The sequence below is a fragment of the Python bivittatus genome, unplaced genomic scaffold (genome assembly GCF_059951505.1).
Source record: "Python bivittatus isolate LINGU-HERP-01145 unplaced genomic scaffold, Pbiv_v1 ctg000080_np1212, whole genome shotgun sequence".
Classification (NCBI taxonomy): domain Eukaryota; kingdom Metazoa; phylum Chordata; class Lepidosauria; order Squamata; family Pythonidae; genus Python; species Python bivittatus.
This window is the reverse complement of record NW_028277035.1, coordinates 90,640,949-90,654,441: the sequence shown is the minus strand read 5'-3', so window position 1 is coordinate 90,654,441 and position 13,493 is coordinate 90,640,949. Positions and strand designations below refer to the sequence as shown.

At 41.3% G+C, this 13,493-nt stretch overlaps 1 protein-coding gene across 2 annotated transcripts; it reads left to right on the top strand.

Annotated features, from left to right (window-relative positions):
• The first annotated feature begins 515 nt into the window (after window positions 1-515).
• LOC103053019 (16 kDa beta-galactoside-binding lectin-like) lies at window positions 516-7,895 on the top strand. Of its 2 annotated transcripts, none has more exons than XM_015890357.2 (4): window positions 516-619; window positions 3,574-3,653; window positions 5,326-5,497; window positions 7,681-7,895. In XM_015890357.2, exons 2-4 carry the CDS (start codon window positions 3,577-3,579, stop codon window positions 7,825-7,827), a joined length of 396 nt encoding a protein of 131 aa, XP_015745843.1. In that variant the 5' UTR covers window positions 516-619; window positions 3,574-3,576; the 3' UTR covers window positions 7,828-7,895. The 2 variants fall into 2 exon arrangements, with proteins under 2 accessions (XP_015745843.1, XP_025030531.1); XM_025174763.2 differs by lacking the exon at window positions 516-619 and adding an exon at window positions 1,073-1,140.
• The last annotated feature ends 5,598 nt before the right edge of the window (window positions 7,896-13,493 follow it).

Sequence of the window (13,493 nt, the reverse complement as noted above, 5' to 3'; positions counted from 1 at the left end):
GGAAGTTGGGAAACGGTTGTCCCAGTACATCTGGAAGTCCAGCAGGTTGGAAAAATCCTTAGGAAAGAGCTCCACATTAAGGACCACAATCCTGAGAATAAATGCCAGGGAATAAGTGGGACTTGCCTGTGGCTAGCTTGGCTTAATGTACTGCACCACTAGCCAACCCCATTTTAGCCTAGCATGTTGTACAGAGCAAGCCAGCATGGCTAATTTAGTTTTCAGTGCAAACTCAGACAACTGAATTAATGCTGACAACCTGATTTAAATGAAGGATAGATACATGTATCGTGCAAAGACAGTCACTGAGAAGTTCCTGCTCAAAAATATCACTAAAAAACTTGTGGGTCATGTCCATTTTTTTTTAATGGTTTCTCTTCCTTGTTCTAGACTTGACTTGTATCTGTCCTTGTTTGCAAATGACATAAGTCATCAAAGTGAGAAGTAGCATGAGTTTAGTTTACAAGGGTCAGCCCATTTTCTTCTGATTGTCTATGGACTTGCACCTCATTGGCTGGGAAAAGGCAATGCCCCTTCAAGCCAATATTAAACATTTAGACAGTGCACACCTTGGCCACTCTTGCACTCTGCCTGGAGCTGAATCATCACAGTGCCTTTTGTAAGTTGTCTTTAACTGGGCAATATACTGCTGGGTATAGTAGACCTTTGAGTATTTAATAACCTTTCCCTCCCTTTTTATGTTTATATAATGATAAGATAGATTGCATGCATTCGATATTATGCAAGGAGACCTAGACATCTTGGGTCCTTGAGACAAAGTTGCATGATTCTTTGGGTTGCTGGGGTATAGAAAATGATAGCTTTTTGAAGTTCATTCTAATAATTTACTTTTGGACTATGGGCAGTATAATGCTTTATTTTTGGACAATGTGGTGGTAAAATATCCTCCATTAAATAGCTAAAAATCCTACCGAGGAAATAAAAATAGGGAAAAATTGCTACTCTCTTAGTTATTTGTGTATTTGGGGGGCAGGGCTCTTTAAGGATAATGTAATAAGCCAGGTTTATTTTAACCAGGTTTGATGACTAAGCTAGAGTTGGCTTATCCATAATGTTAAAATAAAAATCATGGTTTCCAAACCACAGTAGCCTGGTTCACAGATCCATCTATGCCATAAGGTAATGTGCTTCTTCTTGATGTATATACAGGGTGAACCAAAGGTCAGGCTCCATAGGCCAATCTTAATATGTTTTATTAATTAATATTTTTTTCATACAAAATGTTCCTGTACAGTACTTAGGATGATGCATGACACTTGAACATTCCTAATATGAGTTAGGAAGTGTTTAGAAGAAAATGGCAACCAATTCCAATATGTAACGAATTTATATAATAAATTATCTATGGGGCCTGACTTTTGGTCCACCCCATACAGGTAGTCCCTGGGTTAAGAATGCCTGGTTTACAGACAACCCATAGTTAAGAACAGAGCGAGCCTATTGTAGCAAAATTTGAGTTAAATACACAATGATTTGAGTTAAATACACAATGGTTTGAGTTCATTATGCAATACTACTTACACAGTATTATACAATAATACTGTTCCAGCTTCCATTCAAATTCGACTTAAGGACAGACCTTGGGAACGGAACTTGTTCTTAAACTGGTGACTACCTGTATATGACTTTGTACGGTGTTATGACTAAGCATTTAGTATTTGTCAGCTATTATGAACAAGAATTGGAGTGTCATACTAGCCATGTATTATCTACAATTTTTATTGTGATCAATAATCCATACACAATAAGATATAAAAGCATATAAAACCCAATAACAATATGGTAATCACGGATATTTGATGATGTGTCCAAACTGCTGCCACGGAAAATTATCACAATATTGGTGATATTGTCTTTGGAATCAGAAAGTAACAACTTTGTATACTAAAGATTTGTCTATCCAGGGTGTTGTTGCAAGGTGGGTGAAGTGAATAAGTTCCATAGAGCTCTATAAAAATGACAGTACATGAGCAATGGTCTTGATTTCTCCTGAAACAGGTGGACAAGGGTTTTTTGAGTATCTGCCCAGCAAGAAACCAGATGTTAGTTCTATACCAAAATCTAGGGCCACCATTGTTGATCTGCAAAGCCAGACTTTCTTTCACATGGCTGAGGTGTCTGTCATGAAAGAACAATGAACTGTTCATTCATTGTTGGAATAACTGAGTCAGTGGCTGACTCCCTCTGCCAGCCTTGGATACTATGGACTTTGAGATGACTGTGGTGCTGATTGTCTCATCTCCCTCAGCCCACAAAAGTCCTGACCAAGCCTTGTCTCCCCACCCAAATTTACTCTTGCACGTAAGATGAGTTCCCTCAGTTCACGGATGCTTTTCTAGGTCATTAGCTCATGCCTGGCATGTGCCTCCTGGTTGGAAGGACTGAAGGTTGTTCATGCCAAGGGCAACCTTATCTGAAGATGGATATTTAAGGCTTCTGAAAGATAGGGCTCTAACTAGGACTCCCAGAACTGGGTTGTAAAATTCTACATGGACAATAGGTGGCAGCAAAGAGTAACAGCTACCTAGTGATCATCTGGTAGCCCTATGCAAGTGTAATTTTGGTGACATGTAAGTGACTCTAGCATTCTGTTCAGAGTTAGTCGTTCTTATGTCTAGTGCTTGTGCAGGACTGTTTTGGCATATATTAACTAACTTGGCCTTGGGTGGACTTGGGGACTAGCTCTGAATTGCAGGCTATAACAATAGCTCCAAAGACCAAGATGAGCTAAGCATTTCTGGAAACAAAGTCTCTTGTGTGAAAAACCTTGCTGATGATCAAAGGACCTCCAACAAGGTGCTTGTTTTTACTTATTAACCATTTGGAGATAAGGCTTATTACAAAGTCCAAAGAGAAGCTGGAATTTCACTCCTCAAATTTCAAATTAATCCAATTGACACATTCACAAATATTATAGATTTCCTTGGTTGGGCTTAATGCTGATGCATGAATTCAGTTAATTATGAGGTAATCAGTAAATCATGGGTAACCAAACACGTTTAGTACTTCACATATGTATAATAGTACAGGCTTCACACATTATACAGATGTAAAGTACATTATACACATGTACAGTAGTACAGGCTTCACACATTATACTAAGCTATGAATTGTTGAATAGGTCTTAAAAGATGGGATTCACATATTCAGTGACCTATTGAAGAAACTGCAATTAGCTGGAAAGTTAACATGGGCTATTCACTTTCATTAATGCCCTTCAGGTCCTATGTGTCTGAGGGTGGGGCAAGGGTCATTGCACCATGATGACATCATGATACACAGGACATGATTTTGATGTCATTGTGGGATCTACCAGAATTTATGGTCCAGATCTGTGAGTAATACTCCAATTCCTTGACATTTTCTGCAACAAATTCTGGGTGGAGAGGTCCCAACGCACCTGAAGACATGCAGGGGATTTCTTGGTAGGCCATTCATAGTGGAGAATGTTTCCTATCCCATTGGGTGTGTAGGGAAATGAGATTATATATGTCTTTTGGTCCTGGAAGCCATGGATATCACAATACAAATACTTGTTTGTTTCTCTTTCAGAACATGAAAATCTCCAACTTGTCAGTGAAGCCTGGTGACTGCATCAGACTGAAGGCGAAAATACATTCAGGGGCCAAAAGGTCTGTATGGTTAATTGGATTTAGGCAGGACTGAAAATTACATTAGATCTATTTTGGCTTTGGGCAGACTTCAAAGCCTTCCCTTTCCACTTCTGCTGCTCATATGAAAAATTATTTTCAACTAATGCAGCTTTTTCTAAGATCCTCAGATTTGCCCAAAGTCATTTTGGTCTTGCAAATCCCAGCACGCATGGAGGAAATGTGGTTGGGGTGAACTGATAAAGTGACTGGGTTCACACACTATGCTGTGGGTGAATAAACCACAATATCAACTCACTGGTTGATATTCAGCAGGAAGTTACCCCCTGAATTAATTCTGGCCCCACTGCCAACCCACTGCAATACAGACTGGAATTTCTGAAGTTAGAAACAGCCAGAATTGCTCTTGGAAGGTTCAGCAGGAGCAACCCTCACTTTCTGCTTGTCTGGTTACGAAGACTTGGATTCAGCAAGAGTAACAGGGTAACAATATTCATGACTAAGGTTGAACTTTTCCATCTACCCACCATTTTTCAGCTATAGTAAGTTTCTCTTGCATTCAAATCAGTGGTTCTTCTTCTTCAACCCAGACATCGCCAACTCATGGTCTGCAGACTCCACATTGCATTCAGCCCCATTTCTCTGCCCCCCGGGTCCTCTAAGGGCAGATCCAGACATTCTGCTCTGCCCGTCACCAGTATGCCCCCTCCTGAGTGCAGAAAAAGACGATGTTGTCCTTCTCCCACCCCCAACCCACTGCAAATGAAGCCCCCCCCAGCTGTATTTTCTAGCTCTGATTCAAAATTGGGGCTTTCCAACCTGAGCCATCTTAAGACTTTCAGGATGAATAGCCTCCAGCACTTCCTTTTGACTGCGTTACAGTCACAGCTGCAATTGGCTGCAGGGCTTGGCAGGTCCCCTCCCCTCCAGTAGCTAGCTGCTGAGTAGCCATGTTGTGCTGGGCTGCTCTGTTCTCCAATGTCCTTAAAAAATCTTGCAGTTAGGCCATCAATGCCCATTAAATCAATGAACTTTCCCTGACCAATGATTTCCCATCCTCTCTAAAAGCCCCTCGCTCTGCTCAACCCTCAGCATCTCCAGTGGATTATCTTTCAGTTTTGGCCCAGAACCTTGGTCCCCTTCCTCTTCCTTTCCTTGCCCTCTGCATGCAATATTTTCCCTTGGTTTTGTCATTAAAAGAAGTTGATGCAACGTAGACTTGATGCTTCAAAGCTTTGTAAGCAAAGTCTTCCTAAATCCAGTGACACCTTGGTGGTGAAACACTTGGGTCTGCTGCAGTGAAGCTATAATGCTTCAAAAGGGGAGAAATGAAAAGAAAATTAAGAGGATTATATCAGGGACAAGTGAGAGAATGCAGGAAGGAAGACAAGCAGGGTACTCATCAGGGAACTACAATGGACCTGGTGAGAAGGGAACACTTCGTAGAAGGAAAAACAGACACTGGTAGACCAGTTCGTCCAGGAGTCAGCCTCAGGTTTTGCCTTCCCTGCATGGATGGGAAGGCCATGAAGCAAGGGAACAAACAGTCAAGACTTGTGGTGGCCAAAGTCCAGACTGAGCACCAGCCCAAGCACCAGACTAGCCTTGTTGTCAAACCACTACAAAGGGGACTACAATTTCTGAAGTTGGATTAAGAAGCTTGTGCTTAATGTGTCTCCCTTCCCTTTGTTAGTTTTGCCATCAACTTAGGTCAGGATGAATCTAATCTGGCCATTCACTTCAATGTTCGCTTCGAAGCCGTTGGAGATGTCAAGAAGATTGTGTGTAATTCCAGAACGAATGGTGATTGGGGTACGGAGATGCGGCCATCACTGTTCCCGTTCCACGAAGGAGCTGAAACTAAGGTCAGGAGGAGCATTAAGGCACTGAAGTGTCAGTTCCAAAATTTGGGATCTCTTTAAAAGATGCTGCTGAGTGTTAAACATGGTCCTTTCTCTGAAGTTGCATCTGATCTTCTTGGCTGCCCCATGTGAAATGCCATTGCGGGCACCAGGTTGGAAACCTTAAAAACGGTAGCTGCTGCTACCACGTCATTTTCTTTGTCACTTTTTTCTAGGGAGTAGTGAGGACTTTCATGTTGGATTCACTACTCTAGGTTAAAATGAACTTGAATAGATTGTGGTTCAGCATTAAGTGGGAACCAGTCATTGACTTACCTTATTTTTCCATCTATAAGACGCCCCCATGTATAAGACACCCCCCACTTTTCCAACCCCAAATTAAGAAATCAATATTTTAAAGATAAAGCAGAACACATTTTTATTTAGTAATTAGGTAACCTTTACCTGATACACTCAGTGGGAGGAGGTCCAAACTGTCTCTCTGCAGCTCTATTTCCATGCTCTTTTGCATAACTGATCACATTCAGTCACGAGTGAAACTGCCCATACTTTGTCTCTGCAAACAGACTTTCTCCACTTGGTTTGTTCAGCATCAGCGGACGTCAGTTACATCAGGCTCGTGATGGGAGGAAGTCTGCTTGCAGAGGCAAAGTATGGGCAGTTTCACAACTGCACGGTTCTCTCCTCGGCTTACTTCCTTGCATAAGACAACCTTCAATTTTTAGTGTAACGATTTCAGAAAAAGTATCGTCTTATAGATGGAAAAATACAGTAACAGGTTATGTGAACCAGGCCAAAAACATTAAGATGGTTCATTTGCTGTGTTTACATAACTATGCTCCAGCAAGCTTGTTGTGTCAATGTGCTTAACAAAGCTTAGCATGAGCTCATCCTAAGACTGAGAACAAGTGAGAGACTGCAAAGAGAAAGGAAGAGTGACTGACATAGGTAAGAACCAAGATGATGTCACATGCCAATGGCATCATAAGGAAAATTACATTGTTTGCATGATGCCATGTGCACATGTGATGTCACTTCCCCCCACGTGGAAACCAGTGGCCATTGAGGCACCAAGCTTCTGTAAATGTTGAGCTGTGTTCTGACCATGCCAGTCTTCAGAGCCATCTTCAGGAAGAAGAATGTAGAACAGAAGCTTTGAAAAAACTCAGTGGATGGAGAGAGAACTTCTTGAAGCATAGGTTATGGCCTGCCAGCAGGTTGGATAGGTCTGGAGAGGGGAAGAAATAACACCCTCTTGTCTGTGTCCTTGGTTGTAAGGAAACAAGGCAATGCTACTAAAGCTTCAGACTTTGTTGAATACAATATGATCCCTCTGCAAACCAACAGCAAAGAACCATCTTTGGAGGCAAGCAGGCACATGTGGAACTGGAGCATATGATGGGCATTTTCACAAACTGGCAGTCATGATAGATGCAGTCTGTTTTAAGCCATCAGTGTACTACTGTAGATGGCAAGTGATAAGATTACACCCTAAGTAAGTTTCCTAAGAATGTCCACGTGGCTCAGAAGTGAAGAGGGAAAGGCTGATGCTCTGCTTTGCAGAATGCCAGCTTGATTTTCATTGTTCTTAATTAAAAAGATCTATTTTTTTTAAGCCAGGTGGAAAAGAAAGCCTGACAGATGCCAAGGGAATTGTCCATAACATATTACGTGCAATAAATACATTAGTCTAAAGATGCCATGATAGATTAACTCCGCTACCTTTCTGGAAACGATGGCTTTTCTGGGTTTCCCCATGAAATCGGAGTGCTGCCTTATTGCCTCCTAGAATCTGGGGAGGGTAGATTATTCCTAAACTGCAAGTAGTTCAGGGATCCAGGGAGGCCCAAACCATAGAAAAATACAAAATGATGGCTTAGGGAAACAAAAGCATAAAGCCAAAAAGCGTACAAAAAAGGGTGAACCACACTTTGAATATTTTTAAACAATAAGGCAAAGTCCTGCCATTGGTTCTGCTAATATATTTATCCCCCTAATTGGAGCAATAATTGGTGGTCCACAGGCAAAACTGTCTATGTTTTGAACTATATGGAGTGGTGGTTGTTCTGCCTCCAAACCTAACTCGCCTTTATTTAGGTTACATTTATTGATGGGCTGAAGGAAGGATCTGGATTTCCACTTTCTGTGGGTCATCGAGGAATTAACTTTTGACCTTGTCTTAACAGATCCATATGACCTTCCATCATGAGGAGATAAAGGTGAAGATAAATGGAGATAAAGAAATCCAGTTCCCCAATCGTCTTGGGATGAATTCTGCACGGTATTTCTCAGTGGAAGGAGACATCAGTGCTGTGTCTCTCAAGTTTGCCTGAAGCACAGTCATGTTTCACCCCCCCACCCCCCCGTGGATTTCATGAATGCAAATAAATAAGTCATTTGATTTCTGTCTCTGTTTTGTTGCTGGGCCTTAAGGAGCTCCAGGGGCTATAATCAAGAAGTTCCACTTTCCTAAAACTAAAATGTTGGCCTGTTGACCAAAGGAAATCTGGCTCCACCACTCAGTAGAGATGCTAGGATGGGGACCCAGGGAGACAGCCTTGCTATAGGAGTAATGCTAACACCCCATATGGAAGTGTCCAATCTTTGGATCGAAGCCTATGTTGGGTTCTGCTATCTTCAATCTGGGCCTTTCCAGATCTATTTAACTTCAACGATGAGAACTCTGGCTTGGACTTCTGGAGGTTGAATAGCAACACATCTGCAGGGGACCAGAATCGAGAAAGATCCTGTTAAAATGGCATTCAACCATGTTATGAATATACCCTGGCAACCTTGTTCTTTTGCTGGGTCCCCATGACATTGCCTTCATCTCACCTTTAGCCATGACTGAAACAGGCTGAAGTCATCCTTGTGTGTGTGTCTGTGTGTGTGTGTGTGTGTGTGTGTGTGCCTGAATCAGTGTTCACTCCTGATAACTGCCTGGATAAGTCCCTGCAGTTGTCTTGGCAAGATTTTGGAAGTGATTTGCCCTCACCGCCCTCCTCCTCCTCCTCCTCCTCCTTCTTCCTACGGCTGAGAGAAAGTGACTGGCCCAAAGTCCCCCAGCTGACTTTGTGCCTAAGGTGGGACTAGAACTCACTGTGTCCTGGTTTCTAGCCTGATGCCCTAACCACTAGATCAAGCTGGGTCTATCCTTGTTAGTACTGATATTAAAGTAGTGTTTCCCCATGAGGTCCATTGCAATCAGCAACAGTTTAAGGGTGAGGACAATCTGCTGTGCTTCTTCATCCATGTTGGCACTGGCATAGGCAGGTGACATGTAGGGGGCAGGATGAGCCCATCATCTATTGGTCATTCTGGAATGATGCTGTGCATGCCCCCTCCTCTGGGATCAGCGCCCTTTACTACCTGCTTGATACTCCCAGCAGCTTTGATCAATGGGGTGAAAAAGTTGCACAGTCAAGGGTTTAGAAAGCCAAATCCAGTGTTAAAACATGCCAGCAGACTGTTCATGGGAAGGGTGTGGGGGACTGTTGAGTAAAGACTCGTTATCAAGAACCTTCCTCCCACTCTACCCATCAGCTCTCTGGCAGCTTGCTTGGGTCACACAAGCTAATTCATGGGGTGAAGCTTAGTAAAGCACCTTCTTGTGATCAGGGCCATGGGGGAAGGCTACCCAGTAAAGCAAGGAGGATGCTTTACCATGCAGCCCCACCACCACTCCACGGATCAGCCTGGAGCCTTCCTATTGGGCTTTGACAGATGGCTAAATCTATAGGGGCTGGCCTTCTATTAAGACTATCCTCCTACCCCAGCTTTGACAGACAGTTTGGTGTAGGGATGAAGGCACCAGACTAGAAACCAGGAGGCTGTGAGTTCTCATCCCGCCTTAGCTGGGGGACCTTGGGCCAGTCCCTTTCTCTCTGCCCTAGGAAGAAGGAGGAGGCAAGGGCAAACCACTTCTGAAATCCTGCCAAGAAAACTGCAGGGACTAGTCCAGGCAGTTGCCAGGAGTCAACCCTGACTCTATACAAATATAACACCTGTCAATCGGGTCAGCTGTATAAATTGGCTAAATAAGTAAAATTCATTACATGCTTTATATCAGGGCACAATCATCTGATGACAAGCCAGAGCAGGGGCTGCAGAGGTAGGATAGGGATAGGCTGGGAACATAGTCTATGTTTCATGGTTTAATTTTTGGCAGGCTTAAAAACAGGTGGGAAATAGTTCAGTTAAATGGGGAAAGGACCTTGGATTCTTCAAGAACTGGAACCGGGCCCTTCTTTTCCCAACCTGTGACCCATGGACATACAAGCTTTTCAAAGAAGAGCCTTTGTGCTGTCACTTAGTTGGGTTTTACTGTCTGCTGTCCTTTATTCTTAATGCTTTAGTAACTTCATTGCCTTTTCTTTTTTAATTATTTTAATTTGCTTTTGTTGTTTTCTGGTTTTAGTTTCTTGTTAGCTTTCCAGAGTTGCAGTAGTGAGATGGGTAGTCAAACAAATAAATAAGCAGTCATGGGTGTCCAAATCCACTGGGCCTCTTAACATCTCTGCTTCTTCTTAGCACCAGGTGAATCCAAGGACTGAGTTTAAAAAGAGAAAAGTAGTCTTGGATAGCAACTGATTGGTTGGAATTGAGCAGCATAGAAGTGTTAATCAATCAATCAATCAATCAATCAATCAATCAGCTATGGTAGAATCATTCCCTCTGATATTCTGACATTGGTGGAACTGGAGCTCTCTCAGCTACACAGAGCTACTAGTGCCTTGCCAACAATAAGGCTTTGCTTATATATGTGAAAACCTCTGGAATTCCTTGTCTGTGTTGGTGGTTCAGGTAAGAATTCTTAGTCAAGAAACTCTTTTGCACAATCTCTGGATGGTGAATGTGAGAAACCCAAGACTATGATCCTTTTCCTTCAGCTCATTTGGAGTTGCCAGCCAAAACAGGTTAAGGGATTGAAGTCTGGAAACCATCTGAGAACATCACTTGGTACTTCAAAGCATCAGCTTTTGCTGACCTCCTGATTTCTCCATTTGACTTCAGTACTTTAAAGACCATTTTCTCCTTGATGCAACAGAGACATGCTGTTTCTTCTCGAGAAAACTGTTAGAGAGACCAAGTCTTTGATTCCTTACCAACACCTGAAAGCCACTTCTAAGAATAAGGCTGATGCAGAGAATGTGGATTCTTAATTAGTCCCATGTTAATTAGTCCCATTTTATTAGTCCCATGTTGGGATTACTTTAATGGAACGTATGCTAAAAAGTATTATGGAACGTATGCTAAAAAGTATTATAAATAAAAAATGTGTATTACTATCCCTTATTTCTCCACCATGTAGAGATCAAAATGGTGTACAAGGGGTTGTATTTATCTGCCTTTGATGCTTTCCTGTGTGTAAAAGGATTTCTGCTGGTTTTCTAGCCAAATACTGATCTGACGGAGACCTGTGTAGCTTAGGGCATAGGAAATTGCCTTGTGTAAAATTTATGGAATTTCTGTTCTTATATATGACAATACTAGAAAGGATTTTATATGCATAAAGGTGGAAGGATATGACATCATTTTATTTTGATATATGATAACAGCAGCAAGGTTTTTAAACACATAGAGGTAGAAAGATAAAACATTATCTATAGTGGAAGAATGGTCTGTGAGGTTGATGGAGTTGGCTGAGATGGTGAAATTGATGGTTTTGACTCAAGATAAGACATGGTGTAATTTTAGTGTTAACTGGAAATATTGCGGGGGGGCGGGGTTGCAGGACATAGAAAAAAGAAATTATGTTGTATGGGTCTGATGATTAGAAATAATATGTGTTAATAGAAATGATGGAAGATATGCTGTGAATTTAAAGCAAGAGTTTGATGTATATTGTTACTTATATCTGTTTTGGGGTGGGTTGGAAGTTAATTCTTCTTTTTTGTTGTTTTTATCTCTTTTTCTTTTCTGCACTTTTCCTTTTAACTATTTTCTTTTTTTCCAATTCCTTGTTTTTTTCTTTCTTAATATTAGTTTTGGTTAGTTTTTACTGTTTATGAAGATTCTCAGTCATCCAGGTGGAATTGTCTGGAGGTTGAGTCATGGCAACTGGACTTCTAAGAAGCTGCTTGGACAAGTAGCGAAACGTCTCTACCAAAAAAGAAAAGCAGTCCAATTGCCATGACTCAACCTCCAGATGTTAGTTTTTACTGTTCTTTAAAAAATATCAGTAAAGTTATTAAATAAAAAAAGGAAGTTGCCTTGTGAAGCCATCAGATGGTTGTCTTGATTTTCATCAAGCAAGTTGGATTAATAGCCTTCCTATCTGCAGGCAATGTTTTATTTTTCGTGAAATCATCTTGAGTCAAATTCAACTCAAAAGAGCCTTTACCTTTACTTGTACCACTTAATCGTCAGAGAATGACATCTACTTGGAAGACTTTAGAAGGGTGATTGGTCAAAAAGCTACTCCCAAAATAATCAGATCTGCAGAAGAGAACACAACCATGTCCTAAAAACATTAATACAGAAGTATATGCAAAGTGGTGTTCTCCAGATGGTTTAAAGTACAGCATTTATAACCTTTGATCATTAGCCAGGCCTGGAGGAGCTAATTTGATGGATTGCTTTTACAGCTTGCCTTTCCTGCAGAAGTACAAGTCCTCAAACAAAGCACCCTTTTATTTTTATCCTGACAAACAATTGGGTGCGATAAATTAGGCTGTGAGATATTCTTCTCCTTCCTTCGACGTATATTTTCTTCCTTTTTCCTAGGTGTTCGGGGTGGTTATATTGCAATTTCCTTTATTTTATTCTCATAACAGCAAGTATGTGAAAGAGCAGACAGAGAGACTAGCTGGCCAAAGCACTCAGTGAGTTTCTAAAGTAGAGGCTGGATTTGACCCTTCCCACTCATAGTCCAACATCATAAACTCTACAGCACACTGGTTTATGGAAGTTAGAGTCCCAAACATTTGGTGGATATTCGGTGACCAACCTGTAGAGAGTCAGGAAGATTACCTTGATGGAGATATGCAGGATATATGTGTTGTCTAGGTAAAAGGGGCTGAAACATTTTTTAAATCCAGAATGTCCAGATAATGTTCAGAAGCAGCTTGGACACCTCCCTCATTCACTGAATTGGAAAAACAGGAGGAGCAACACCATCAGATTTGTAAGATTCTGTTATTATAGTAAATCTCAACAGAAGTAGTTATAGATATCCTGTGCAGTTGATTTCAAGGCCTGGTCTACCTAGTGGGGGTTGACACTATCCATATGTTAGTAGATGTGTTTAGAAGTGCAGCTTTATAGGACAATCCAATGCATGTTCTCAGCTTTGTATTCAGTCGGTTTATTTCATTTTAAGTATGTATACAGTTACATCTTTAATCATTCTTATATGTTCCAAGCAATCACTTTCTATAACATTCTAGCAGATGACAATCTCTGATGCTGAATCAAATATATAAGAAGACACTAATTTCTGGTCAAACATCTAGACTGTGAGATCGGAAGCAATGCAAAGCACCAGTTCTGCCCCTGGATTCATGCTTAGGTCCAAAATTTCAGGCAACTGACCTTCCCTCAGCACCAAAAATGCATCCATCCAGCCATCCTCCTTGTTAAACACATTAAAGCTATAATAAGCCTATTTTGAGATCTACAACATTTATTTTTCGATCCTCAGAATACAGTAATGGAAAACTGCTCTCAATATTCAGCCGTTGCAGTCAGAGGGAACTCCCTCAAATAGATTTGGGGATTATAATCTTTTCATCTGAGTTAACATCTTTTTTTTACTCAGTGCTCAGAGACAGCATATTTGAACAGCTGTTTTCCCTAACAAATGTTAACTTCTTACATTGATCTGCGAAATGGATCCAAACTCCTTTCACAGCAGGTGAGAGCCAGCTGATTCTTCAACCCTATCTCAAAAGACCAACTTCACTTTTATTTATCCATAGAAGATAAACCAGCTTGAGCAAACAAGGAACTGATCAGTTTCAGGAACTGATGCTTAATGGGTTAGATATTACAACCATGC

What these genes read in the sequence shown, in the direction of transcription:
- LOC103053019 (XM_015890357.2), top strand. Translation starts at nt 3,577, where the DNA reads ATGAAAATCTCCAACTTGTCAGTGAAGCCTGGTGACTGCATCAGACTG. An exon ending in ATACATTCAGGGGCCAAAAG is followed by an intron (nt 3,654 to 5,325) that starts GTCTGTATGGTT and finishes TCCCTTTGTTAG; the next exon opens with TTTTGCCATCAACTTAGGTC. An exon ending in ACGAAGGAGCTGAAACTAAG is followed by an intron (nt 5,498 to 7,680) that starts GTCAGGAGGAGC and finishes TTGTCTTAACAG; the next exon opens with ATCCATATGACCTTCCATCA.